At 51.2% G+C, this 27,934-nt stretch overlaps 1 protein-coding gene across 1 annotated transcript in view; it reads left to right on the top strand.

Moving 5' to 3' along the window:
• Positions 1-27,934, top strand: part of CDHR2 (cadherin related family member 2) — a 44,780-nt gene that overhangs the window by 9,877 nt on the left and 6,969 nt on the right. Inside the window, exons 2-28 of the mRNA XM_027546907.1 lie at positions 5,155-5,221; positions 5,493-5,564; positions 9,721-9,860; positions 9,971-10,024; positions 11,263-11,352; positions 13,519-13,608; positions 14,019-14,144; positions 14,221-14,367; positions 14,450-14,525; positions 14,626-14,744; positions 14,902-15,135; positions 15,997-16,152; positions 16,234-16,395; positions 16,675-16,736; positions 17,004-17,247; positions 19,394-19,633; positions 21,340-21,409; positions 21,540-22,145; positions 23,286-23,357; positions 23,784-23,833; positions 25,390-25,541; positions 25,691-25,799; positions 25,889-25,977; positions 26,440-26,508; positions 26,610-26,687; positions 26,782-26,842; positions 26,933-27,057. Of these exons, the coding sequence (XP_027402708.1) occupies positions 5,167-5,221; positions 5,493-5,564; positions 9,721-9,860; positions 9,971-10,024; positions 11,263-11,352; positions 13,519-13,608; positions 14,019-14,144; positions 14,221-14,367; positions 14,450-14,525; positions 14,626-14,744; positions 14,902-15,135; positions 15,997-16,152; positions 16,234-16,395; positions 16,675-16,736; positions 17,004-17,247; positions 19,394-19,633; positions 21,340-21,409; positions 21,540-22,145; positions 23,286-23,357; positions 23,784-23,833; positions 25,390-25,541; positions 25,691-25,799; positions 25,889-25,977; positions 26,440-26,508; positions 26,610-26,687; positions 26,782-26,842; positions 26,933-27,057 (3,548 nt within the window). The 5' untranslated portion in view covers positions 5,155-5,166. The remainder of the gene's footprint in view (positions 1-5,154; positions 5,222-5,492; positions 5,565-9,720; positions 9,861-9,970; positions 10,025-11,262; positions 11,353-13,518; positions 13,609-14,018; positions 14,145-14,220; positions 14,368-14,449; positions 14,526-14,625; positions 14,745-14,901; positions 15,136-15,996; positions 16,153-16,233; positions 16,396-16,674; positions 16,737-17,003; positions 17,248-19,393; positions 19,634-21,339; positions 21,410-21,539; positions 22,146-23,285; positions 23,358-23,783; positions 23,834-25,389; positions 25,542-25,690; positions 25,800-25,888; positions 25,978-26,439; positions 26,509-26,609; positions 26,688-26,781; positions 26,843-26,932; positions 27,058-27,934) is intronic.

The raw sequence follows: 27,934 nt of genomic DNA, 5'->3' as shown, positions 1-27,934 counted from the left end.
TTATGTATTTTGGATACTAAGCCATTGTCAGTCACATCATTTACAATTATTTTCTCCTATTTCATACGTTCTTTTCTTTTTGGGGAACTAAGATCACATGGTTTCCTTTTCTGTACAAAAGCTTTTAAGTTTAATTAGGTCCTGTTTGTTTATTTTTACTTTTGTTTCCTTTACTTTAGGAGACAGATCCAAAAAATATTGCTACAATTTATGTCAAAGAGTGTTCTGCCTATGTTTTTTTACAAGGAGGTTTATGATTTCCAGTCTTGCATTTAGGTCTTTAATCCATTTTGAGTTTATTTTTTATATATGGTGTGAGGATTTTCTAATTTCATTCTTTCACATGTACCTGTCCAATTTTCCCAGTGCTGGTTATTGAACAGACTGTCTTTTTTCCATTGTATATTCTTGTGGGACTTTTCTTTCTTGGCTGTGCTGCATGGCTTGTGGCAATTTAGTTCCCTGGGTAGGAATTGAACCCAGGGCTTCAGCAGTGAAAGCTTGGCATCCTAACCATTGAACTGCCAGGTAATTTCCTGAGATTTTTAATTTATGCAGATGATGGAGTGATGACCTGGAGAAGCTAAACCCATTGAAGGAAGATTTTATTACTCACTGTTCCCTAGAGGAAAGGGGCTGCCAGACCATGCTGGGCCACATGGGGAAGCCCCAGGGTTAGCCAGGAGGCAGGAGGGGCCAGGGGAGAGCAGGGCTCAGAGTGCTTACTGTGTTTTCCGTGAGAAGGAAGGTGGGAAGGAAGCTGTAGGTTAAGCAGCTGAATAGGCTCAAGATTGGACAGTTGGACTAATTTTGGCAGCTCATAGGAGTCACCCTTAGTCATCTAGTACCTGGCGCTGGGGAGATTTAAAGCCCCAGGAATATTGACTTGGTGTGTGAGAGTTGATAAAGGCGGCAGTTGGGAGTACAGGCTTTGAATTGGTTGGTTTATATGCAGGCAAATCATTTGTTACCTCTAGGAGTTACCTAGCCCTGAGATGGGCAGGCAGCCCCTCCCAGATCAGCAAGGCCTCTGAGATGTCAAATCATAAAATACAGGGAAAAAAAACACCATGAATGCATCATATTCAAGTGGAGCCGTTCTCATCTACTGCTAGGAGGAATGTTAAAAAGTCTACAGCCCAATTGATCTGCCAGACCGCCTGAAGTCGTGTCCCTTTACTGTACCCTCACAATGCCCGAATTCTCTTCCTTCATAGCACTTAATGCAGTAAACAATTAGACAATATTTTCCTTGCTTGTTTGAAATTGAAAGTGTTAGTCGTCAGACTCTTAGTAACCCAATAGACTGTAGCCCGCCAGTCTCCTCTGTCCATGGAATTCTCCAGGCAAGAATATCGGAGCGGATTGCCATTCCTTTCTCCAGGGGCTCTTCCCAACCCAGGGAATGAACCCAGACCTCCTGCATTGCAGGCAAGTTCCTTACCATCTGATCTACCAGGGAAGCCTTGACTGTTACACTCACCATTGTATACCCAGTGCTGAGAACAAGATCTGGCACATAGTGGATCTGGGACAGCCAATAAGTATTTGTTAGGGGAATGAATGGATAGATCAGGGTACTCAGCACATAGTAGGTGCACCGGAATGTCAGCATATTTTTTTTTTCATGTGGCTGTGTCAGGTCTCAATCGCAGCACGTGGGATCTTTGTTGAGGTATGTAAGATCTTTCCTTGTGGTGAATGGGCTCTCTATTGTGGCATGTGGTCTCCAGGCTGCATGGGCCCAGTTGCTCCATGGCATGTGGTCCTAGTTCCCCAATCAGAGATCAAACCCATGTGCCCTGCTTTGGAAGGTAGATTCTCTCTCTGTTTCTTTTATTAACTAATTAATTAATTTTGGGCTGCATTGGGTCTTCGTTGCTGCGTGGGCTTTCTCTAGTTGTGGCGAGCAGGGGCTAAGCTTTGTTGTGGTGCACTGGCTTCTCATCGTGATAGCTTCTCTTGTTGCAGAACTTGGGCTCTGAAGCACAGGCTCAGTAGTTCTGACACATGGACTTAGTTGCTCTGCAACATGTGGGACCCTCCAAGACCAGGGATTGAACCAGTGTCCCCTGCATTGGCAGGTGGATTCTTCACCACTGGATCACTCAGGAAGTCCTGTTAGCAGATACTTAAAATTACCAACCCTGTCAATGCCTCAGCAGGTCTGGGCAAAGTGGGGGCAAAGATAACTCTGAGTTAAAGGGGGAAGGCTCAGGCTAGAACTGGATGGCAGGTTGCAGCAAGCCAAGCCCAGAAGAGAGTAGCCAGATTGGAGCCAGGGTCCCTCTGGCTGTCTCAGGGCTATTGACTGAGAGGGGCTTATGAAGTGACCAAGGCTGGCCAGGGCAGAATATGAGGTGTGCCTTTATTCCTCCACGATAATAAGAAAAAAAAATTGCTGACGTTTTTGGCTCACTTACTTTGAGCCAGGCACAGTGGAAGCCTCCCACAGACCCTGTACTGGAGGTGCTACTATTATTCCCAGTTTACAGACAGGGGAGCTGAGGCCCAGAAAGGTTAAGTTACTTGCCCAAGATTACATTGAATTTGCACCCAAGTTCTCTAGCCTATATGCTTACCTCTCACACCTGGCCCCCTCTCTCAGGTGTGTTCCACGTCAGGCCACCGGGGTTACAGTGATTCACTGGCACACTCATTCATTCAATTCAGAAATGCCCCCTGAGCTTGCTGTGGGCTCATCCCTGGGCTCGGTCCTGTGATCAGAGAGATGAATCAGACCTGGACCTTACCTTCACATCTCTCCCGGTCTGAAAGGGAGAGGCTGATCTGCAAAAAGATAATGGGCCCCGAGAGCCACAGAGTTCAGGCTGGGATCTGAGCAGCACCTCATGCGGTCTCTGAGCTGGCATAGGAATTTAGCCCCTCCCTGGAATATTGCAGGAGTGTCCGGAGGAACATAATCTTGGAACTGCTCACCAGGGAGGACCAGGCAGTAAGGAGAGGGAGAGCATTCCAGAAAGAGGACACTTCATATGCAGAGTGAGGGAAAGCAGAGTGGGCTCTGTAGGGAGAGGTGTGAGGGAGGGAGGCAGGGCATGGCTAGAGAGGAAGCTGGGGGCGGGGTGAGGGGGGCAGGGAGGGCAGTGGTGGCAGTGCTCAGGGTGTGGATGGTCCCGGGGAAGCCCTTTTGTACACTTTGCCAAAAGGAGCCATTGTAAGGTTTGGAGCAGGTGAGGGAGGTGATTAGAGGAAGTGAGGAGGGATAATTTTGGTTGAGAGGACTGGATTAAAGAGAAGGAAGGGAAGGAGCCCTTGAGGAGGGCTGAGCCGGGGAGAGAAGAAGCCTGCTGTAGGATGGAGAATAAATGTAAGAGTTGCAGGAATTGGATTGAATGCACGGCATTCAGAAGAGGGGGCATCAAGGGTGATGGGGAAGTGGGTGTCCCTGAGGTGGGAACTCAGAAGGAGGGTTGGGCAGTGGGAGGGAGAGGCCTTCTGGTTTCTGGTAAAGGTTCAGCTCTGGAAGCCCTTCTGCCCCCCACGGACGGCCCGTCATATGGAGTCCACTGTGGGTCGGGGTCCTTCCTTCTTGGTTCTCCCAGAGCTTTGGAGCCAGGCTCCTCTGGAAAATGGCAGGCCACTGGCCTCAGCCGCACTGGGGCAGGACAGGGAGCTGCCTGGGACCCAGTTAGGGTGACTGACAATGACTGTGTTCTTTGGTGTACTTTTATTTTTATTTATTTATTTTTAGGGCTTCCCAGGTGGCCCTAATGGTAAAGAACCCTCCTGACAATGCAGGAGATGCAAGAGATGTGGGTTTGACCCCTGGGTCGGGAAGATCCCCTGGAGGAGGGCACGGCAACCCACTCCAGTATTCTTGCCTGGAGAATCCCCATGGACAGGAGACTGGCAGGGCACAGTCCACGGGGTCACAAAGAGTCAGACACGAATGAAGTGACTTAGCACACACGCACTCATTTATTTTTAATTGAAGGATAATTGCTTTACACTATTGCATCGATTTCTACCAAACATCAGCATGAATCAGCCATAGTTTTGTGCACTTTACAGCTTCAATTTATCTTCGGAAAAGTTCACGTATTCACTTAGCAAACAATTCAAAAGGCACAAAAGGCTATACAGTACAACGTCCTGTTTTATGGAATAATTACACAGATGCAGGCATGCAGCACACTTTCTTGACAGAGGGCAAGAAACATCTGTGGAACTATCTTGCTCTCCCTTGGCTTTGGTATCCATCATCTTTTGGGATGAAAGAACCTTGGCACTTCAGGCGTCTCTTGATGATAGTGAATCCAAGTCCCCCTCTTCCTGGATGAAGGACAGCTTCATCAACATAAGGCGACCAAGAAGACTGGGCCAGGCAGGGTCTTCCAATGGTGCCTGCCCAGCTCTCAGTCAGCAAGAGGAGCACAGAGTCCTTCCCATACTGACTTGACCCGGGACCCCTTCTACTATGCGGCATCTTCCAGGGCTGGGGTTCTGTGGAGCACACTTTGAGAAAGGATGCCAAGGCAGCTATTTATTGTGTCAGCAAGTAGGACAAAGGACCCTGCCCACCCACAGAGTCTCTGGATGGTCCTGGACAAGTCACAGTGCCTCTCTAGGCCCCTGATTTTGAAGGACACTATTAGCTTGGAGAGTCGGACACAACTGAAGCGACTTAGCAGCAGCAGCAGCAGCATTAGCTTGGACACTTCAAATAGGCAGGGCAGCATAGTGGTTGAGGGAATGGATTCTGGAGTCCAAAGACCTGTGTTCAGAGCACGGTCTGACGCTGACTCTGTGTGGCCTCAGGCAAGCCCCCTCCTCTCTCAGACTTGGTTCTTTAGCAGTCACTTTGTCGTTGTAGGAATAAGGAGATTATGCATCCAATATACCTGGGGCCATGCCTGCTACACAGTGGGCCCTGAACTCTGGGGTCAAGTTCAGGCTCAGTCTCAGGCTGAAGCTCTAGACCAGGCTCAGCTACCCTGCCCTCCCTCTCATGCCACACCCCCACTTCCCCTCCCGGGGCACATCTGGCAAATGGGCAGCATTTGATAGGGGCCTGGGGGAGAACCTTGAGTGATGATGATGAGTGGGCCAGGGCTGGACCCACAGACAAGGCTCCACCAGAGGAGGGAGGCCTGGGCTCCAGTGCCCCTTTCCTGACGTCTCTTCCCGCAGGTCCCTCCAGACATGATGGGGTGGCCGTGGCTGTCCTGCCTCTTGTTTCCTGCCCTTGTGGTGTCTGGTAGGTACCTCCCCTCTCCCATCAGCACTAACCTGGAGGCCCTCAGCAGAACCCTCTAGAAGGGCGGGATGCTGCTCCATCAGCAAAAACCTAGCTGCTACGGCCCAGCTCTATGCTTGGCTACCCTGGGGAGGCCTGGGGAGGAATCCAGCCCCAGACTGGTGAGCTGGGCTGAAGGCTGGCCTGGGACTGGTACGGGCTCCTGTGGGGGTAGATGGGGTTCAGTCTTTCCAGAGGTGTCCAGATGTTCCCACACCCCGTGTCCCTGCAGTGGCAGCCAACACGGCCCCAATGTTCGCGTCCAACATGTCAACGGTGAGCCTGCCTGAAGATCTGCCAGTGGGTGAGTACAAGTTCCTGTGCCCATATCGTGCCAAACCCTCACCCATAAGAGGGCCCGGGGTCCCCTGTGGGCTTGCTCCCCATCCGTGCAGCTCCACAGCACCTCATGGCCCAAAGATGGTTCCAGAAGTTCCTTCTTTTCAGCTTTTTGGTCAAAGACCCTCACACAGCATCAAATAATTAAGACCCACCCAAGAGAACACCCCTCCTGTTTCCCATCTCTTTCAGGCTTTCTGATTTTCCCAGGGAGAAAGTATCCATTCGGTACCATTATTTTTCTTCTATCTCTCTCACTTGCTCATCTCTCTCCATCCCTTGCTATTTTTTTCTTTTTCTTAAACAGACAGAGAGAAGACTTGAGGCTCAGCGCCTTTCACGGACACATCTCATCACAAGTCGACACCTTTGCTTTGCTTTTGTTGTCTTTGTAGAGTTACCTTCCATCTGTGGCGAGTGAGACAGGTTTTCCACGTACAGTAACAATCTAAAGTTCGCTTCTAAAATAAATGTATTTACATAAAATAGTAAGTCAATTAAAAGGAGGGTCATAAATAATGAGACATGGTTGGTAGTAAAGATCTTGGCAGTGCACAGGAGTGAATGACGTTCACAAAGCATTGTTTTGGATGAAGCCACAGGGACTGGATGCCAAATTCCCAGCAGGCAGGATGGGGGTTGAAGAAGCTGAAAGGATGGATGGCTGTATTCACTGGGATATAGGGTCAGCTGCGCAGAAAGTGTTAGTCGTTCAGTCGTGTATGACTCTTTGTGATCCACGGACTGCAGCCCCCAGGCTCCTCTGTCCATGGAATTCTCCAGGCAAGAATACTGAAGTGGGTAGCCATTCCCTTCTCCAGGGGACCCTCCCAATGCAGGGATCGAACCCAGGTCCCCTGCACTGCAGGCAGATTCTTTACTGTCTGAGCCACCAGGGAAGCCCTAGCTGCACATAACAGACCCCAAATAATAGAAGTATAAACGAGGTCAATGTTTACTATTCTCTTACATAGTCTCCAAGAACAGTGAGTCAGGGCTGTTGGAGGGTCTGTTCAGTCAAGCTGGCTCTTGCTCTCTGCTTTGGGTGTCAGGGACCCTCCTTCCATTTCTAGGTTCTGCCTCCCCTGTGGCATGGACTTCATCCACAGGGTCCCAGATGGCTAGTGTCACACCCTATTCCAGTGAGAACTTGGGGGAGGAAAGGGCCAGGAAGGCTCACTTCTTTCTCCTAAGGACAGGCCTCCAGATTTCATGCATGTTACTTCTGCTCACATCTCATTGGCCAGAACTTAGCCTCATGCCCTAGCTGAAAGGCAGCTGGAGAAATGAGGGCTTTGTTACTTTAGTTACCCATGTGTCCGGCTCAAAATCCGGGGTTCTATTAGTCTGAGAGAAAAGGGGATTTCTCTTTGAATACTGGGGGACAATTTAGTCTTTGTTGCAGTGTCAGATATCTAAATCTACCAGATGACACAAGAGACGGCATCAAGGAGGCTGAAATCCAGAGCCTGCCTTGGGATCCAGAAGCCCAGGTCTGGGTACACGAAGAAAGGGTGGGTGATGGGCTTAGCAGCCACAAAGGCTACATCCATTTGCATGTGGTTGTCAGGACAGCATAAGGGTTATATTAATAAAGATTTAGAGGCCAAGATGAGGGAGGTGATAGTCTCATTAAATCCCGAGATGGCATAATCCTCCCTGGAGGACTGGGCTGAGGTTAAACTATTTGATATCTATGAATGCAACAGAGAAGTAGTATATAGGTGTTAATGATATTTTACATATGCTTTCATAGGTGTTTAGTCATGGATAAACACACACACACACACACACCCTTCCAAACAAATGTCGCAAATGCCCTCATGATCTCCATTCTCTTCGGTAACCCTTTAAAATCAAGTATGATCTCTGCCAGACCAAATGAGGGTCTTCTTTAAATATATAATTAACTTATGTATATATTTTGGTTGTGCTGGGTCTCTGTAGCTGCATGCAGGCTTTCTCTAGTTGTGGCAAGAGGGGGCTACTCTTCATTGTGGAGTTCAGGCTTCTCACTGTGGAGCTTCTCTTGGTGCGGAGCACAGGCTCTGGGCACGCAGGCTGCAGCAGTTGCAGCAGGCTGGCTCAATAGTTGTGGCTTACAAGCTTAGTTGCTCCTTGGAGTGTGGACTGTTCCCAGACCAAGGATCAAACCCGTGTCCCCTATGGGCAGGCAGATTCTTATCCACTGTACCACCAGGGAAGTCCAAGGGTCTTTTCTTCTGTAACCCCGGGGCCCCTCTCTGGGCTTTCTTAAACCAAAGGGCAATTTTTTCCTTTCTGAGATGAATTCCATGGTTCTCTAGGGATGAGAAAGCATTTTCAGTCAGGTTTTAAAAAAATGTTGTTTAGACCTTTTATTTTGAAGTATAGTATATGTAAATGTACAGGGAGGTACACTGAATTACCACATGTAAATCCCTGGTGGCTCAGATGGTGAAGAATCTGCCTGCAATGCGGGAGACCGAGTTCAACCCCTGTGTTGGGACGATTCCCTGGAGGAGGGCATGGCAACCTACCCCAGTATTCTTGCCTGGAGAATCCCCATGGACAGAGGAACCTGACGGGCTACTGTCCGTGGGGTTGCAAAGAGTTGGACACAACTGAGCCACTTTCACTTCAACTGCCAGGAACACCTACACCTCAACCCCTCTCTCCCCTTCTAGTCACTCTCCATCCTGCATAAGACCTGTTTTCCTGACACTAACACTGTTTAATAGTTTAGTTTTGTCAGGCAGACTCTTTTTTTTTTCCAGACTTTAAAAAATACATTGTATTTTAAATATCAAATTCGACTTTAGTGACAGAGACCTAATATATGTCTTTTATTTCTATAGCTCTTATTATCTGTTACATTTGACTTTTTTGAGACAGACTTTTAGAAAAGCGTTTTCTCCCTGATCCATCTTTCTGTGACCATGGACACGTGTACAGAGAAAAATTTATACACACCCACTCACCTCCCATATTTCCTTGAGTATAAGAGCCATGTCAGTTTACACCTTGACATTTCTGAGTCAGGATGTATCTTATGTTTGAGAGAGTTGCTTAACACAGAATGACTCCCCACCCTCATCCCAGCATGCATTAAATTAACAGTGTGTCTCATGGCAGAGTAAACACAATGTAGACAGCAACATTTTTCTAGTCCGATGGTCTTCCTGGAGGAGGGGGCCTGGGTGGGGAGAGACCGAGCTTTCCAAGGAGTTTCTGGAAGAGGCAAGACTGATCAAAGAAGAGCAGGCTCCAGGTGTGTGGCCCAGACTGTCCCTGAAGGGCCATCGTGGGCAAGAGGGAGCAAGCTGGTTCCCTGGGACACTCAGGCTGCAGGCTGACCCCGCCATCATGTCACCATTCTAGCATTTTTGCCTTTGTGGGCCTCTTCCATAATTAAAAAGAACAAGATATAATTGACATACAACATGATATTAGCTTCAGGTGTACAACATACTGATATATTTGTATATATTTCAAAATAATTACCCCAATAAGTCTAGCTAATATCTGTTATCACACATCATTACAGAATATTTTTCCCTTGCTGTGAGAACTTTTAAGACCTACTCTCTCAGCAACTTTCGAATACAGTATTATTAATTATAGTCACCATGCTTATACATGTACATTATATCCCCAGGATTTATTTATTTTATGACTGAAAATTTGTACCTTTTGACTCTCTTCACCCATTGTTCAGTCTCCTCACCCCACGTCTGGGAACCACCAATCTGCTCTCTGAATCAGTGAACTTGGATTTCTGTTTTCAGATCCCGCATGTGAGTGAGATCATCATATAATATTTGTCTTTCTCTGACCTATTTCTTTTAGCTGAATGCCCTCTAGGTCCATCCATGTTGTTGAAAATGGCAAGATTTCATTCTTTTTTTTATGGCTGAAAATATTCCATTTTGTACAAAATTTACAAAATATTCACACACACACATACATATATATACCACATCTTCTTTATCCATTCATCCATTGATAGACATCCACTGATGCCTTGGCCCTCCTAATTTTAAAAGAAGTTAAATGTACCTGCGGGCCTCGTGGGCAGCTTGGACAGGCCAGCATTGAACTAGGTGGCCGTGGACCCTGGGCATTCCCTGTCCCTTCTGCAGGTGCCGAGGCTTTCTGGTTGGTAGCTCAGGACCAAGACAATGACGAGCTGAAATATGGGATTAGTGGCTCCAATGCCTACTTCTTTAATGTCACCTCAAATACTGGGGAAGTGAAGCTGGCCAGCCCTCTGGACTATGAGGTAAAGGAAAACAGCTTGGGAAGGCCTTGTGAGGGGTAGGGTGGTGGGCAGGGCCCTGGCGGACACCCAAGCAGGGCTCACCTTGGTGCCTGTCTCTCTGCCCACTGCAGACGCTCTACTGGTTCACCATCACCATCTCCGTGAGCGACAGTTACAACAACCAAGTGAGTCAGCAGCGGGAGGGAAGGGTGAGGGTCCCAGGATCAGAGGACAGGGGCCTGAGGGACCATGGCTAGTGGTGTCCCGACCTCAGACAAGCAGAGTGAGCCTCAGTTAACAAAAAACAAGTTGAATGTTTATTTTTATCAACATTATACTTGTCCATTTTTCATCATACAGTATTACCAAGATTTTAGTATTTACTATTAATTTGCTTTAATTATATGCATATGTTTATATATATATATGGTGTATCTATTTTGCATATCTACTGTTTGTAGATATACTGTTTGTATATTTGTATATCTACTGTTATCATGAATTGCATTATTAATTCATATTAATATGTGTATTAATAAGAAAACAGATGCCAAATAACTCCCTACCTTCTCTCCTCTGAGATCATCATTTTCAACTCCTTTGACTAATGGGCTGGTCTCAGTGTTCATGTTTCTCATTACCACGCTTATACAGCTACGTCTGTGTCTGTGAAAGTTGGGGGTTTTCTCTTTATGACCTGTTCCTTAAAACCTACGCATTAAAAGATGACTTGGATATTCATAAATACTTTATAAGAGAGATACTTTCTCTCTGTAATACTTCCCAACCCACTCCCAACTAAAGTATCCACCGTCACTGTTTCTTATCCCTCGCTAAGCACTGGCATACATATATGCATCCATGGAAGAAAGATTGTAGTTTTCGGTGTATTTTCTTAAACCCGAATGGAATCCTACTGCCTGTATGGTCTTGCACTGACTTGTCCACTCAACAATCAGCTTTGGAGCCTTTCTGAATCTGCACACAAGTCTCCCATTTCCTGTATGTCTATGGCCCAGTGTGGGACATACCATGGTGCTTAGCTGGTCTCCTCAACACTTAGGTTGTTCACAGCTTTATTTTGTGGCTAACAAAGCTAAAAGGAAGATTCTTGTAATAAGACTGCTGTGTTTTAGATTTCTTAAATGACCTAAAGTACTCTCCAGTGGTTCAGCAAACATGTGGAAAGAGAGAGAGAGAAACTAAATAAGGGGTAAATCTGCATGAAGAGTATCAGGAGTTCTTTGTTCTGTACTTGCAACTTTTCCGGCATTTGAAATGGTATCAAATAGAGAGTCATCCCAGACACTGCCTGATTGTTCTCCTGAGACGCTATGCCAACTTGCATTCCTGTCCAGGCACTTCTGAATTTGTTTTCCCAAACTCCCACGTTTTCTGGCTCACCTGGGCTTCTGACTTGCAGGTGCAGAGGGAAATGCAGGTGATCGTAGAGGACAGAAATGACAATGCGCCTGTTTTCCAGAGCATAAGCTTCTCCGCCAACGTCAGCGAGGTAACATCTGCCTTACCAGGGTGGGTGTATAGAATGCAGGCATCCTATAAATCTGCTCAGAGTGGGAAGGACCAGAGACAGTCAGCAGGTCATCCAGGATTGGGAAGAGTGCCTCCTAGAAGGGGCAGCCGCAGGAACCAAATTCAGGGGGTTGCATGTAACCCCATGTACAATGGTTACAGCAACATTTTTCAATCCATCACACTGGATTGGAGTTCTTTAAGTTATGATCATCCCAGGTGGAGAGGAAGAAATTGATTTTCTCATGTGTCTGGACATTTGAATGGTCTATCTGGCTTCAAACATGGCTGGATCTAGGCACTCAAGCCAGCCATCAAGAAGAGACTTCTCTCCGCCTTGCACCTCTGTGACTCTTGCTGCCTTCATCCTGGGCTTGGGGGAGAAGTTCTCTCTCGTGATGATGAAAGTGCCCCAGCAGCTCCAGGCTCACATCCCACTGGCTTTGAATTGCAACACAGATTGTCTCTTTCTCAGTGGTCCCAACCAACACCCCAGGGCTGATTCTCATTGACCCATTTTGGGTCACGTGCATGTGCCACCATTGTTCACTGGGCTTCCCAGCTGGCTCTAGTGGTAAAGAATCCACCTGCAATGCAGGAGATGTAAGAGACACAGGTTTGATCTCTGGGTCGGGAAGATCGCCTGGAGAAGGAAATGGCAACCCACTCTAGTATTCTGGCCTGGAAAATCCTGTGGACAGAGGAGCCTGTTGGGCTATAGTCCATGGGGTCACAAAGAGTCAGACATGACTGAAGCAACCTAGCATGCATGCAGTTGAGGGGTGTGGAATGCTCCAGTTGTCAAAGTCTGCATCATAGGCCTTCCCCTTTAGCAAGGATGACAGCCTGACTTGAACTGCATGGGCAGGGAGGAGGTTCTCCAGTCGTCCACAAGCAGGAAACACAATACTCCTGAGTCTTCATTGCTACGTGGATTCAAAGACCTGAGAGGTGTGCCCTACCCCCCAGGCCAGACAAGAGGCTGGTGAGATCCAGACAGACCTTCAACAGGCTCTACTGAATGCCTACTATGTGTCTGGCACTGTCCTTGGTGCTGAAGATATCTGGCGATGATAGACTTGGTTGCCACCCTCAGTAGCTCACATTGTAGTGAAGATCACAGACACTAATGAACAAAACATTAAGCAGATAGGATTATTTCAGAGGTGTTGTGCTCAATGAAGAGCATAAGGGGTTGCTTTTAGGTTGAGCCAGTCAGGAAAGTCTTCTCTGGGTGGGTGACACCTGAGCAGAACTAAATGTCAAGGAGCCTCCCTGGGCTGCTCCAGGAAAAGGATTTTCCAGGCAGGGAATAGCAACTGCTGTGAGGTGTGAATCAGCCTGGAGTGTTGTAGGCATAGCTAGAAAGCTGCTGTGGATGGAAGATGGAGTGTGAGAAACAGGTGAGGTCAGAGAGGTGGACCTGACCTGAGAGTGATGTGGTCTGGTTCAGGATTTTCAGAGATCTCTCTGGCCACCTTGTGGAATTAGTGAGTGTGTGGCCAGGTCCTGGGGCAAAGGCATCTGAAAGAAACTTTCAGCTCTGAAGAGTACTGTCTGCAACCTGGGCTGGAGGCTACAGAGAACCCACAGGGAAGTTTAAGCAGGGGAGTGGCAAAACCTGAGTTCTGGAATGATCATTTATACTGGCCCTGAGGGGCTCAGCAAATCAGAAGCTAGTTCATGTGGTGAGGGGGCTCCATCAGGGAGAGGAGAAGTGGGAACTCTGCTTCCTGCCGATGTACAGATGCCCCAAGAGGCCCAGCCCGGGCGAAGAAAAGGGGGCCACCTGTGGAACACTGGGCTTCAGGTTCTGGAAGGTCTGTCACTATCCCCGTGGTAGGGCTGTGGGCCCTGGAACTCCAGGGGGGCATGTGCTTGGGCATGAAGAAAATGGATTGGAACTCAGAGTTGATGAAACCTTTTGTATTAGAGGGGCTTCCCTGGTGGCTCAGAGGTTAAAGCATCTGCCTGCAATGCAGGAGGCCTGGGTTCAATTTCTGGGTCGGGAAGATCCCCTGGAGAAGGAAATGGCAACCCACTCCAGTATTCTTGAGAATCCCATGGATGGAGGAGCCTCAGTCCACGGGGTCACAAAGAGTCGGACACGACTGAGAGACTTCACTTTCACTTTCTTTTGTTACAGACCTTGCCGGTGGGCTCCCTGGTGTTATCTGTGCAGGCCACGGACAAAGACACAGGCTCGGCCGGTGCGGTGGTATACTCCATAGAAAAGGTGAGAGTGTATGGTCCACGTGGGAGTGTGGGCGCTGCCGCTCCTCGTGGCCACCAGGGGGCAGCATCTCCCACACAACCTGCAGGGACCTTCCAGCCCAGGAGCTCTGCCATGGCCCAGCCCTGGTCCCCACACCATCCTCTGGCCCCCTCTGGCCCCCTCTGGCCCCATTCGGTCCAGTCGCCTAAGAAGGGTATCTGCTGCAGACTGAACCCTTCTCCCCACCCTTTCACCTGGAGTGCTGAGGCAGTATCTTGCCCATTTCCCAGAGGCAGAAACTGAGAATCAGAGAGGTTATGTGACCTGGTGAGGTCAAGAGCAAAGCCAGGATTCGACCCCAGGCCTCTGAGAGCAGGTCCTAGGGGCAGAGCCATCCTGGGGCAGCCTGGCCTGACTGTGCTATGCCTCAGGTCATTCCTGCCACGGAAGGCAGTGAGTACCTCTTCAGGGTCCTACCCAATGGTTCCATCATCCTCAATGGCAGCCTCGACTACAACAGCAAGAGTTCCTTCTATCAGCTGGAGCTGAAGGCCTGTGTGAGTAGGGGCGCTGGTGGGAGCTGGGGGCATGGGGACCCGAGGCCCAGATTCATGGAGACCTGTCTCCCGGCAGGACTCGGGCGGCCTGTACAACAATCACACCATCATCCAGTGCTCCTCATCTGTCTTCGTGTCCATCTCTGTAATCGACAAGCCAGACCTGGACCCCCAGTTTGTTAGGGAGTTTTACTCAGCCTCCGTGGCTGAGGATACACCCCAGGTATGCTGGGCACCTGGGGGAGGGCCTGGGGGGAGCTGAGTGGTAGGGAAAGGGTCTGGCTACTGACCGTGCCTCCCTGCAGGGAACCTCGGTGCTGAAGGTGGAGGCCATGGATGGTGACAGAGGCATCAATGACCCTGTGATCTACAGCATCTCCAGTGAGAACGGGATGTCCCCAGGCTGGGGCTGGGGCAAGGGAAGGGGTGGGGAGTTCCGTCAGAGCCACCGGAAGGAGCTGCTCCTGCTGCTTCTTCCCAGATTCCACAAGGCCTGGCTGGTTTGATATTGGCAAGCAAGATGGGCTGATCACAGTCAACAGTCCCCTGGACAGAGAGCAACTGCTAGAGGAGGATGAGGAAGTGCAAGTGCAGGTCACGGTGAGTGAGGGGGCCACTGCCCTCTTTGCACCCCCGCTCTCTGCACCCCCACTCTCTGCACCCCCACTCTCTGCACCCCCACTTTGACCTTTGATCTCAGCTCTCTCAGAATGCTGGTTCTCTGACCTCTGCCTTCCGGCTTCAACTCTGCTCTCAGGCTACCGAGACGCACCCCAACATCCATGGGCAGGAGGCCAAGGCGAGCATATGGGTCACGCTGAGAGTGACAGACGTCAATGACCACGTACCTGAGTTTTACAACTGCAGCCTCCAAGACTGCGCATTCACTCCCAACGAGACTCAAGTCAACTTCACTGGCTACGTGGATGAGCACGCCTCCACGCGCATCCCCATTGAGGACCTCACCATGGTGGTCTATGACCCAGACAAGGCAGGTGCACCCAGATCATAGGCAGGGTGGGCGGAAGTGATGATGGGGGATCACTGGGGAGGGGAGGTGGCGAGTGACCAGCAGAGCACCGACCATGGTACACAGTGTCACAGTGGGTGACAGCAGTGCCAACCATGCGTGGAGGTGACAATCAGAGTTTGAATGACATTTGGAACTTCTGAGTGATGCTGAGCTGGTGGGAGGTCTTGTGTTCAGGGTGGAGCTCAGTGGTGGGGAATGGAAAGGCAGGATGCTGGGTAATGTTGAGTGGAATGTCACTTTCGGTGGTGGTGTGTAGAGGGTAGTGATGGGTAGATGGTGAAGTTGAGGGGAGCTGGTATTGGATATTGGGGGATGTGGGAGGTGTTGAGCACAGATGCTTCTAAATGGGTGTCAAATTGGAGGGCATTCTTGGGAGAGGTTGGGATTGAGTGGTGGATGATTTGGGTAGTACTGAATGCTGAATAAGTACAGTGGTAGTGACAATGAGTTGATACAAAGTGTTGAGTGGAGGATGATTTTGGGTGGTGGTGGTGGTTGGGTGGTGTGTGGAGTTTATGGTCGGCATTAAGTGGAGAGGGTATGGAGCAGAATGTTGGGCACTGATGGTGTTTGGTGTTGGAGTGCGTGGTGGAGGGTGGCTCGTACAGAAGACTCAAAGGGAGTGAGTGGTGTGTGTCCAGGCTCTGCAGCCCAGGCTGGGGCCCACAGTGCCTCAGGGAAGTCTTCTTCTGATGAGCCCACATCTACAGGGACTAGTGACCAGTCCACCCTCCCAGGGTCTGTGGCTAGGGATTGGGGGAAAGATGCAGGAGGGTACACTGCAGGACGGGGGTCCCTACTTACAGCCCACCTCTACAGGGCAGCAACGGCACCTTCCTGCTGACCTTGGGGGGCCCGGATGCCGAAGCCTTCAGCGTCTCCCCGCAGCGGGCAGCGGGCTCAGTGGATGTGCAGGTGCTGGTGAGGGAGCCATCGCTGGTGGACTACGAGAGGCAGTCTGTGATGCTGGTGCAGGTGAGCGGTGCTCGGCGGCCCAGGGGAGCCAGCCATGGGGCGCTCCCACCCCCACGCCGCTGGCTCTTCCTCTGTCCTTAGGTCACAGCCACTGACTCTGTCAGCGGGAATGCCTCTGTCGCCTCGGTGACCATCCACCTTCGAGACACCAATGACCACAGGCCCACGTTCCCCAGCAGCATGTACAACCTCAGCGTCTTTGAGCACAGTCCTGTCGGCTATGTTGTCACCGACAGCATCCGCGTGAGTGACGGGACAGGGCTGGACTGGGCTGGGAGAGGCGTGGAGATGGGCAGGCCTGGGGCTGGCCCTGCCAGAGTCTCTGCATCATCTGGGGTCATCGGATCCCAGCAAGCGTGCATGTACATGTGAGTGTGCAAGGATGAGCGTGTCAGTCTGAGTAGTCAGGGGCTTCTCCCTTTGGCTCAGGAAGCAAGCTGCCCTGTCCTCATCAATTACACAGTCAGCAGCGAGGGCATGGCTTCTGCTCAGTGTCCCATTTCCTGTCTCTCTGCCTCGCAGGCCTCCGATCCCGACACAGGAGAGGGGGGCCGCGTCACCTACAGCCTGCTTCCAGGGAACGGGTAATGTCTCTGATGGGAGCGGGGCAGGTGGTAAGGGGGACCTAGGTCCGCCTCTCTGCCTCACAGTGGGGCTAGAGGAGCCAGATAAAATATAGGGTACCCAGTTACATTTCAATTTCAGATAAATAAATTATTCCTTTTTTTGTTGTTGTTGTGTAAGTAGGTTGCAAATATTCCATGGGACGTCCTAAAATACTTTTCATTGTTTATCTGAAATTCAAATTGAAGTGGGCATCCTGCATCTTTTTTCGCTCCATCTGGCTGCAGGGCGGACATCTTTGCAGTAGATCCAGACTCGGGGAAGGTGACGGTGAGAAACAGCGAGCTGCTGGACCGGGAGAAGCAGGCTGTGTACTACCTCACGCTGCAGGCCACGGACGGCGGGAACCTGTCGTCCTCGACCACGCTACAGATCCACGTGCTAGACGTCAATGATAACAGTCCCGTGGTCAGCGGCTCCTACAACATCTTTGTCCAGGAGGAGGAGGGAAATGTCTCCGTGACCATCCAGGTGCGAGCCAGCCTGAAACTGGTGGGCGGAGGGAACAGGCCCAGGGCACCAAGCCTGGCTCTGTGGTCATGTTGGCCCTGTGCTGGAATCTGGGCTCTGCTGTGTGGCCCTGAGAAAGTCACTCAGTCTCTCTGGGCCTCCATTTCTTCTTTGGAAAATAAGGTCAATCATAGACCTTATTCCCAGGGTCATAAAGGATATAAAGTACTGCCTAGCACAGAGCAAGCCCTCAAAAACCACACTGCTCTTTAAAATGCAGGTCCCGGCCTCACTCCAAAAAGGATTTGGGTGGCTTAGATTTAAAAGTATAATAAAAGAAATGAAGAAAAAGAGAAAATAAACACAAATCACGTCCAACTCTATGTGACCCCATGGACTGTAGCCCACCAGGCTCCTCCATCCATAGAATTGTCCAGGAAAGAATATTGGAGTGGGTTGCCATTCCCTTCTCCATGGGATCTCCTGACCCAGGGATTGAACCCAGGCCTCCTGCATCACAGGGAGATTCTTTACCATCTGAGCTACCAGGTGGTGTAAGCACAAAGGCTGGGTTAAACCCGAAGCCATACAATTGCTAGGAGAGGGCTGAAAACTCAGTTGTGAGCTTCATAATGGCCAGAGCAAAAATGGAAATGAGACCAGTGGCCAGGTTCTCAGAGACGAGGAGATAAGAACCAACTGTTGGCTCCAGAGGAACGCTGGGGAGAAGCTCCTGCACCGAATCATCGATAAGGACGTCTTGTGAGAAGCAGGAAACAAAGTCTTCAGAATGACAATCATGTGGCCACGGGGCCCTCCCATGTTTCTGGGGCTTGTGGTTTCCTGATCTCTTGATAACCTTGTGAAGTAGCTGCTCTAATGGTCCCCATTTCACGGAAGGAGAAAACAGGCTTAAAGAGGTTAAGTGACTCTCCTGTGGCTGTACAGCCAGTGAGTGGCAGTGCTGAAACCTGGGTCTTTCTGCATGCATCTCAATGCTTCTCACCCTGGTCTGAGAGCTCTTTGGGGGCAGGAGCATCTCAGATATGCTGCTCGAACCACAGTGCCCGGTTTCAGCCCTGAGAAGTGCTTGGCGAATCAGCCGGCCTGAGTTCAGAGTGCTGAGGGATGAACAACCAGAGTTTTTCATTTCATAAACAAGAACCCGACAGATCTAAAACAAAAAGAGCTGAAGGTGTCAGTATGCAGGGAGGAGACGAAAGAATTGGGTCCAAGTCAGACTAGCCCAGCTCTGGATTCAAAGCCACATTTGCTGAGCACTTACATGCAGCAGGCCCTTTGCTGAGCCCTGGGTCCTCCGAGATGAATTCACTATAATTCCTGCTTCCAGAGAGGGTGGCAGACCATCACGCAAGGGTGTCATTTGTGCTGTATGGAAGGTGGCACAGGGGTGGGGGAAGCCCAGCGGAGGGACCAACCTGACCTGGAGTCAAGCAGACACGGTGTCGAAGGCATTTGTGTGTGAGCGCAAAGCCCTGATGGCAGGGGAGAGCCTCTTGGGCTCTCTGTGCCCAGTCACCCTAAAGGCACACCAAGCATGTGCTCAGGAGCCTGGCAGGACAGGAATACACACACACAGATTGGGTGAAGAATTTCAGCTACTTAAAAAAAATAATAAAGCACTGAAGTAGTCATGATGAATCAGAATCTTGTTGGACTTCACACTTACTTTTTTGGCTGCACCACGTGGCCTGTAGGATCTCAGTCCCTCTACCACCCCCACAGCCAGGGACTGAATCTGGGCTCCGGGAGGCAAAGTCCAGAATCGTAACCACCAGGCCACCACGGAATTCCCCTACATTTACTTCTGTTGGTTAATTTTTACGTTTGACTGTCTTTAGTATATTGCCCCCACACCTCTCACCTCGCTAGAATATCAGCTCCATACGGGAACTGTCTTGATCACAGCTCTAGTCTCAGTACCTAGAACAGGGCTGGGCATGTGGTAGGTAAACATGTGTGGGATGAAGGAATGACCTCAGTGTTTAAGACCTCAGAAGGTCTTGCAAACTCTTGTTGGTCCTGTCCTCTTAGCTGGGAGACAGGAGCTGGGAATTGGGGAGAAGCCCTCTGATTTTAGGAGGGGGAGGCCCATGGGTGGGCAAGCACCTGATGGCGGGCATCCCAACCCTGCTCACCTGCCCAGGCTCACGACAATGACCAGCCAGACACCAACAACAGCCTGCTGCACTTCAGCCTCCTGCCCAGCCCCTTCAGCCACAACTTCTCAGTGGACCCCGACAAAGGCATTCTCAGAAACCTGGGGCCCTTGGACCGAGAGGCCATCGACCCTGCTCTGGGGGGCCGCATCGTGCTGAGCGTGAACGTGTCTGACTCTGGCGAACCTGCCCTCTGGACCACAGTCAGTGTCACCATCACCGTGGAGGTAAGGCCCGGCTCAGCTGGGGACGGGGTTTGGGATGAACCCCGTATTGGGAGGCTCCCGAGAAGGCGGCCTGTTCTGCCTCCTCCCAGCTCAAATCACATTTCTGCCCTTGCAATATGGTGGGTAAAAGAGTTCTGGAGCCAAGCTGATGGGTTAGAGTCCTGGCTCATTGGTTGTGTAACCTTAGGCAATCAGTCAGCCTCCCTGTGTCCTCAACTTCCTCATCTGTAAAATGGGGATGAAAATAATATGAGTTAATAAATGGAAAGTGTTGCAAAGAATGCCCAGCCTGGAGAAAACACTCAGTGCACACCTGGCTCTGTGAGGGAGCGGGGGTTAACTCCATAATATTGATCAAAAAACTAAGGCGCACAGAGGTTCAGTAGCTTGCCTGGGTCACAGAATGGGGCTTTGAATTCAGTCTGGTTCTAAGGCTGCTGTCCGGCCACAAGCACCTTATGTCCACGATGTAGTTGGCACCCCCTTGGGTTTTGCAGTGCACAGCCTGCACCACTGTACACAGCAGTCTTGTTTCCCACTGGGTTGGGATGTGACACTTTCCTACAAGGGTCAGAATGTGATATCAGGGAAAACAGAAACAGAAGATATCAGAAGCCAGGTGAGGTCTCACCAGCTGTCTTTGGGGGTCAGGGGCAATAGGCCATAAAGAAGGAAAAAAAGCAAAACTGCCTTTCTTGAGCCATCAGGGTTCTTTCACACCCATGAGCCCTGTGAGTAGGGATGATGACCCCAATCTGCAGATAAAGACACTGAGGCTCAGAGAGGTCAGAGTCACACACGAGGAAGAGATGGAGCTGGGTTGAACTTGGAGCTGTGCTCGTAGCTCCTCCTGTGAGGACGACCTTGAGAAGGCAGCTGGCCATGGGCATGGGGCAGTGATGCCATCTCTGGGAAATCTCCATCAGAAATTCCACCTGGTTAAGAAGGAGAGGGCTCTGGTTTTCAAAGATGTCCGTCCTACCATTATTTAGAAAAAGCCCAAAGCAAAAGTCCATGAGCCGCCCTGGGGAAGGACCCGGAGAGCCAAGAGCACTCAGTATACCAGCGTCAGGGGAGGAGGTGCAGGCGGAGTTGGCCTGATGCTGTGACACAGGAGCAGCACTCTGCATGGGTGACCAGAGAGGCCACTGGAAAGGGAAGGCGAGAACAGAATGCAGTGGGCATCCGAGGGCAGGACCAGGTCCAGCCCTGGCATATGCCCCCAGCGCCTCCCCACCTGAGCTCAGAGCGAGTGTGGTGGGGCCAACCAAGGGTAGGAGGGACAGGAGGAAGGAGGGGACCAGGAAAAACTTGGGTATTTGTGGGATCATGGTGGTATTGGGACCAAAACAGTAAATCCGAGAGATGGGGAGTCAAGCTGGGCCAGGCAGGGACACAGGTGGGGATGCAGAACCATCCTCTGGAGAGCAGGGTCTGAGACAGCTGTGAGTGGTGGGCAGGGAAACACAGTGCGCACCCAACTTCAGAGGGCCTGCCGTGGACCTGGGAGCCCCAGGGGGTGGGGTCTGGGCTAGCTCTGTCCTCAAGTCTGTTTCATCATTTCTGAAGTGGGCAGCGCTGTCTGAGGAGAGGGACAGAGAGAATGGACCGCAGGTCAGGGGAAATATTAGCTTCTCAGGCTATGTCTGGGGAGGCCCAATCTGGGGGCCTGAGTTCCCTGGGCTCAGAACTGCCTCTGTCTGCAGGACATCAATGATAATCTGCCCATCTTAAACCAGTCCAGATATTCCTTCTCAGTGAGGGAGAGAGACCCAGGTAAGTCCTCCCTGGGGCTCCCTGGGTAAGTCAAGGGCAGGCCTGAGGCCCCCAAGGTGGGTGAGGATGGAGGATGCCTCCGGTGGCCGCCAGGCCGGGGGTCCTTCTGCACTCTGCCCCTCATCCACAGGAGTGCAGGTGGGCATGGTGGAGGCCTGGGATGCAGACCAAACGGAAGCCAACAATCGTATCAGCTTCAGCCTGTCAGGGAGCGGCGCCAACAACTTCATGATCCGAGGCTCAGTGCTGGGGTCTGGGCAGGCAGTGGGCCGCCTCTCGTTGCCCTTGGATGTGAGCCTGGACTACGAGACACAGGCCTCCTTCAGTCTGATCGTGAGTGCCGAGAACGCGGACGCCCAGGGGCGTGAGACTACAGCAGAAGTCCTTGTAACTGTGGAGGACGTGAATGACGTGCCACCCACCCTGGACTCAGCCTCGCTCCAGGGCATCCGGGTGGCCGAGAATGGCTCGCAGCACGGCATTCTGGTCAACGTGGTGGCCCAGGACAGGGATACCATGTCCCAGGTGGAGGTACAGCTCGTGAATGTCATCTGCACCAAGGCTGGAGTTGACGTGGGCAGCCTGTGCCACGGCTGGTTCTCTGTGCTGGCCAACGGCTCGGTGATCATCAACCAGAGCGAGGCCATCGACTATGAGGCCTGTGACTTGGTCACGCTGGTCGTGCGGGCCTATGACCTCACAACAGACCCCCGCTTCCAGGCCTACAGTGACAATGGTGAGGCAGCCTGGCCTGCAGGGCTCAGCAGGCTGCAACACAGGGGCTGTGGGGAAGGACTGGAATTTGTAAGGTCGGGGTTCAAATCCTGGCTCCAGCCCCGGCCAGCTGTGCCCCTGGGAAAGTCACGACACTGCCCAGAACTTTAGTTGCCCCATCGGTCAAGTGGAGTTGGGTAGTAGGTTGCCTATGAAGAGTACATGAGAATATGTATGGAAGGCATTGAGTGCAGTGCTTGGCATGCTGTTGTTGTCCAGTTGCCCAGTCGTGTCTGACTCTTTGCGACCCCATGGACTGCAGCATGCCAGGCCTCCCTCTCCCTAACCATCTCCCCCAAATTTGCCCAAGTTCATGTCCATTGCGTTGGTAATGCCATCCAGCCATCTCATCCTCTGACTCCCTCTTCTCCTCCTGCCTTCAATCTTTCCCAGCATCAGGGTCTTTTCTAATGAGTTGGCTGTTCACATCAGATGAACAAAATACTGGAGCTTCAGCTTCAGCATCAGTCCTTCCAACGAGTATTCAGGGTTGATTTCCTTTAAGATCGACTGGTTTGATCTCTGTGTTGTCCAAGGGACTTTAGCACTTAATGCTGTGATGCTGAGAGGCAGTGTAAAGAGACTTCAGAGCCACGTGTGTGCTCAGATCCCATGTCTGACACCAAGTAGCAATAACAGTCACATCAACAGCCAGCATATATTGAATCCTTACTACAGCCCAGCCTATGCTAGGCACCTTGCAAGCATTTCACCATTTTACTCCCACACAATCCATGTGGTAGGTGATCCCTAGCCAATTTTATAGATGAGGAAACTGAGGTACAGAACGGGCAGTTCAATAATGTAGCTTACACAGCTAACCAGGGCCAGAATAATGTTGTGGCCAGGTGGGACATACCTGGGCTGGGCTCAGTCCTGGCCCAGTGGTCTCACTGTGTGACTTTGGACAAGTTGCTTATCCTCTCTGAGGTCTGGGGAGAATGCTCCCTCCTACACAGGCCAGAGGAGACTGAGTTAGTAGGGGAGCGGTCTGACCGTGGGTGATGCATGGGAGGGAGGCTGCTGGGAACAAGCCTGAGGACCAGGCTTTGTGGGTCAAGTCTTGCTTAGAGACCAAAGCCAGCCAATCTTTTCCCTCTAGGAAGCCTCCCCATCACCATCGAGGATGTGAATGACAACGCGCCTTATTTTCTGCCTGAGGATAAGACTTTTGGTAAGCTGCAAGCCCCTCCCTCCCCACCCACACTGTACTCTGCCAGAACTACCTTTGGGCAACTCCCACAGATGCTGCTCAGACCCCAGGTGTGCCTCTGGAAAGGGAGGAAGGCCTCCAGCCCTGTCTCTCTCTCAGGGATTCAACAGGAGGAGAGACCCGAGTTTTCACTCTATCTCTGTCCCAACTCACATCTGACCCTGGGCCCGGCCCTCCTTCTCTGGCCTCAGTTTCCCCATCTGCACAATGGGGGGTGGAGGACCTGCTAACTAGCGGCTCAGGGGTAGCTGTAATGGGGGTCTGGCAGTAGAGAGCTTAAGGGCAGGTTTGGAGGGATGCGCCCCGAGCTGGGCTTATTATGGTCAGCAGTTGGCCCAGGGGGCACTGGCCCTGATGCCACTGACCTCTTCCTGTCTACACTTGCAGTGATCATCCCAGAACTCGTCATGCCCAACCAGCAGGTGGCGTCCGTCCGGGTAAGTCCCTGGCTCCAGCCGTTGTCAGTCACATCAGCCCCAGGAGACACAGGGCCTAGGCCTGTGGGTCTTTCAGCCATCCTCCAAGTGTTTAGACACTAGAAAGAAAATGTATTAACTCTCTGGGATGGAAATGAAGCACCTGCTTAATTGATATCATTAAACTCCATTAATTGTTAAGTGTGGTATTCATAAACAATTCATGACCCTAAAAACCACTTGCAGTGCTTTTCTTCAGAATTCTGGACTATTACAGAGAAATCACAATAACTGTAAATTAAACAAGTTCCTCGTATTAAATAATTTCCAGAGCAAGCTGCAAAAATGCTTTCAATTTTTATAGCAGTGGATGTGTTTATATTAGAGGGTGGTAGCTGTCCCCGCAGTGGGTGGGGCTGAGGCCTCCCCCACAGCCCTGGGGCCTGGGTCTGGCCAGGCCTTTTAACTGAGCTGGGGAGCTGTTGTGCCTTTTAAGAACTCACTTTCCCTTCCAGACAAGAAGCTGTCAGCTCTTGGCAGTGACTCCTTAGGGTTCAGGAGTTTTATATGTGGGTGGCCCTCCTTGAGTTATGGAAAGGGCATGGGTGTGGAGATGGATGGGTCTGGCCCTCCCCACTTACAGCCGAGTGTGCCCTGGGGAAGACAGGTCTCTGTCAGAACCCCAGTGTCCTCCCATAAAAGGGGAATAGTAATTCTCTCTTTCTGGGCCTTCCCAGGTGGCGCTAGTGGTAAAGAACCCGCCTGCCAATGCAGGAGACATAAAGATGTGGGTTTGATCCCTGGGTTGGGAAGATCCCCTGGAGGCAGGCATGGCAACCCACTCCAGTACCCTTGCCTGGAGAATCCCATGGACAGAGGAGCCTGGTGGGCTACGGTCCATGGAGTCGCAGAGTTGGACACGACTGAAGCCACTTAGCACTCATGCAATTCTTCCTCTCTAGGTTCTTTCTAGGCTCAAAGGGTCAGTTTTCCAGTCTTCAGCCCTGGCTGAAGACGTTCATTCCAACGTCAGGAGTGTGGCCCTGGCTTTGAACAATTTTCTTTAAATCAACTCCCTTTTGAAACGTCAACACCAGCTTTAGCCTCATCCTGAACAGTGACATCAGTGGCCTCACGGCTCTGTGTGTTGGTCGTATTCTTCTCCGAAAGGCACTAGAATGAATAAAAATGCCTCATTTCATGGTCCGCTGGGGGAATTCATACTCCTGTTAGCGAGTGCTGAAAGGAGGGGTCTGGGGGAAGGTGCTTGGTACACAGTAGGTGCTCAGGACAACTGAGTGTCCCTAGGCTTGTGCGTGTGTGGCAGTGAGAGGGGGAACCTTCCCAGGGTGACCTTCTACCTGGGAGAGACTTGGGCAGTGACCTGTTGAGTTGAAGCAGGGACATATTCAAACACTGTTTGTTTAAAGCACTTGGTCAGTGGCCTGGGGAAGGCCAAAAGAGGTCATGGCAGGGCCAGGCTCCCAGGCTACCCTAGCTTCAGATTCCTGCTGGGGCTGGAGGCGTGCCTGGCCTGGCCCAGCCCCCACAATTTGTTCACTCTGTCTTGCTCCCAGGCCAGAGATGACGACTCAGGGAACAACGCAGCCATCCTGTTCTCCATCTTTCAAGTGGATTTCATTGCTAAGGATGGGGCCGTGATCCCTTTTCAGGGCTTCTTCCGGGTCTCCACTTCCTCGGAGGCCAGCGTGTTCACTGGCAACATTGAGTAACTGCGGGCAGCCCCTGGACAGGGGTGGGGGAGCCAAGCGGGGCCTCAGGGCAGTGAGTTCCCCATCCTAGGAGGGGTCCAAGGGGGTTCTGAGAGGACTACAGCCTGGGTTTCAGAACTGAGTGGTGCCCTCCTACCTTCCGTAGCCTGGTGACCAGCCTTGATTCCACTCTCCAAGGCACCTACCAAGTGACGGTCAAGGCCCAAGACAGCCCTTCTGAGGGTCCTGCCCAGGAAGCCAGAATCACCCTAAACGTGAGTGTTAGGTTCTGTCTCAGTTCCCAGTGCCCTCTGCCACTCCAGGGTCCCTTGCGTCTCATCTTCCCCATGTCCCCCTCCCATAGCTCTTTACCGTGGACCAGAGTTACCGCGTGAGGCTGCAGTTCTCACTGAACAAGGAGGAGGTGGGCGCCAACTCGGAAAAGATTAAGGAGTAGGTCTCAGGAGCCAGGGGGGCGGGTGGCTTGTGGGGAAGAACAGGGCTTGGGAGCCTAGTCCCTGATAGAAATCTGAATGGAATATCTCTCAACCCTGTCCGTGACCCACATTTGATCTGGTCCTTGTCTTTGACCCTATACCTGTACTGGCACTTCCCTTCTGCATGTGCCCAGAAGCCTATCGTTGGCTGGGCAGAGACAGGCCTAAATAGGGCTGCCACATATAGTTGCAAAGGCAGTGCACTGCACAAGGGCACTCTGCTTGCTAAGCTATAAACCCGGTCCCAGAGGAAGGGGCTTCCTTGTCTAATTTGCACAAGAGTGCTACTTGCTTAGCCAGTGGAGCTGTCCAGGGGAGGTGACCTTCACACAATCCCTAATTTCACTGCAGAGCCCTGGCCACAGGCCTGGGCTAAGGCCCCTACCCCAACCCTCTGTGACATCTGCCCTCTTTGCAGGGCTCTTGCTCAGGCAACCAGGACTACTGTCTACATTGTGAACATTCAGGACATAGACTCCCAGGTTCGGTGAGTGCCCACTCGGTGGATGGGGCGAGGAAGACAGGATCAGCAGTAGGGGTGTGGCCAGGTGGTCCTGGGCTGCGGGCTTCACCTCTGCCCCATTCCAGGGCCCGAGGACGTTCCTATCTTGATGCCTATTTTGTCTTCTCAAATGGGTCAGCCTTGACCCTTGACCAGCTGAATATGTGAGTAGGGCTGCCCTTGGGGTGGGCAGGAGGGTAAGCAAGAAGCCTGGGGGATGCCAATGTCCCTCGGGCCTGAGCGGGGCTTTGTGGCCAGGATGATCCGGAATGACCAGGACTCCCTGACGCAGCTGCTGCAGCTGGGGCTGGTAGTACTGGTGAGTGTTGGTGGGACAGAGGTAATAGGAGAGCAGGGAGGCGGGAGACTGACCCCACAGCCTCCTCCCATCACACTGCTTCTTCTCCAGGGCTCCCAGGACAACCAAGAGTCAGAGTCACAGGACACACTCCGCAACGTCACCATAGGACTGGGAGTGGCTTTGCTGCTGGCCATTGTGATCTTTAGCACAATCATCATGTGTACCCAGAAGAGGTGCTGCTCCTATCATCCTCTGTGTCTCAAACCTCCCCTCTCTTACCACCCAAGATATCTAGGGGTAGAAAGACCTGGAGCTTAGGTGTCAGGAACATCTGTATTAAATCCCCAGTGACTCCTTAGGATCTCTTGGGTAGGTCATCTCCCCTTCCCAAGCCTCAGTTTCCTCATATGCAAAATAGGCTTGATGCTAGATTCCCCAAATCATTTCAGGGATCCATGTGCATCTCGTACCAGCAGATATCTGGCATATGTTGTTGTTGTTCAGTCACTCAGTCTTGTCTGGCTGTCTGCAACCCCATGGACTGTGGCACCCCAGGCTTTCTTGTCCTTCACTATCTCCCAGAGTTTGTTCAAACTCATGTCCATTGAGTCGGTGATGCCATCCAACCATCTCATCCTCTGTTGCCTCCTCCTCCTGCCTTCAATTTTTCCCAGCATCAGGGTCTTTTCCAATGAGTCAGCTCTTTGCAGCAGGTGGCCAAAGTATTGGAGCTCCAACATCAGTCCTTTCAATGAGTATTCAGGGTTGATTTTCTTTAGGATCGACTGATTTGACCTTGCATTCTAAGACTCTCAAGAGTCTTCCCCAGAATCACAGTTCAAAAGCATCAGTTCTTTGGTGCTCAGCCTTCTTTATGGTCCAACTCTCACATCCATACATGACTACTGGAAAAACCATAGCTTTGACTACAAGACTTTTGTCGGCAAAGTGATGTCTCTGCTTTTTAATATGCTGTCTAGATTGGTCATAGCTTTTCTTCCAAGGAGCAAGCGTCTTTTAATTTCATGGCTGTAGTCACTGTCCACAGTGATTTGGGAACCCAAGAAAATAAAGTCTGTCACTATTTCCACTTTTTCCCCATCTATTTGC

The sequence above is a fragment of the Bos indicus x Bos taurus genome, chromosome 7 (genome assembly GCF_003369695.1).
Source record: "Bos indicus x Bos taurus breed Angus x Brahman F1 hybrid chromosome 7, Bos_hybrid_MaternalHap_v2.0, whole genome shotgun sequence".
NCBI lineage: Eukaryota > Metazoa > Chordata > Mammalia > Artiodactyla > Bovidae > Bos > Bos indicus x Bos taurus.
This window is presented reverse-complemented; position numbering and strand designations above follow the sequence as displayed.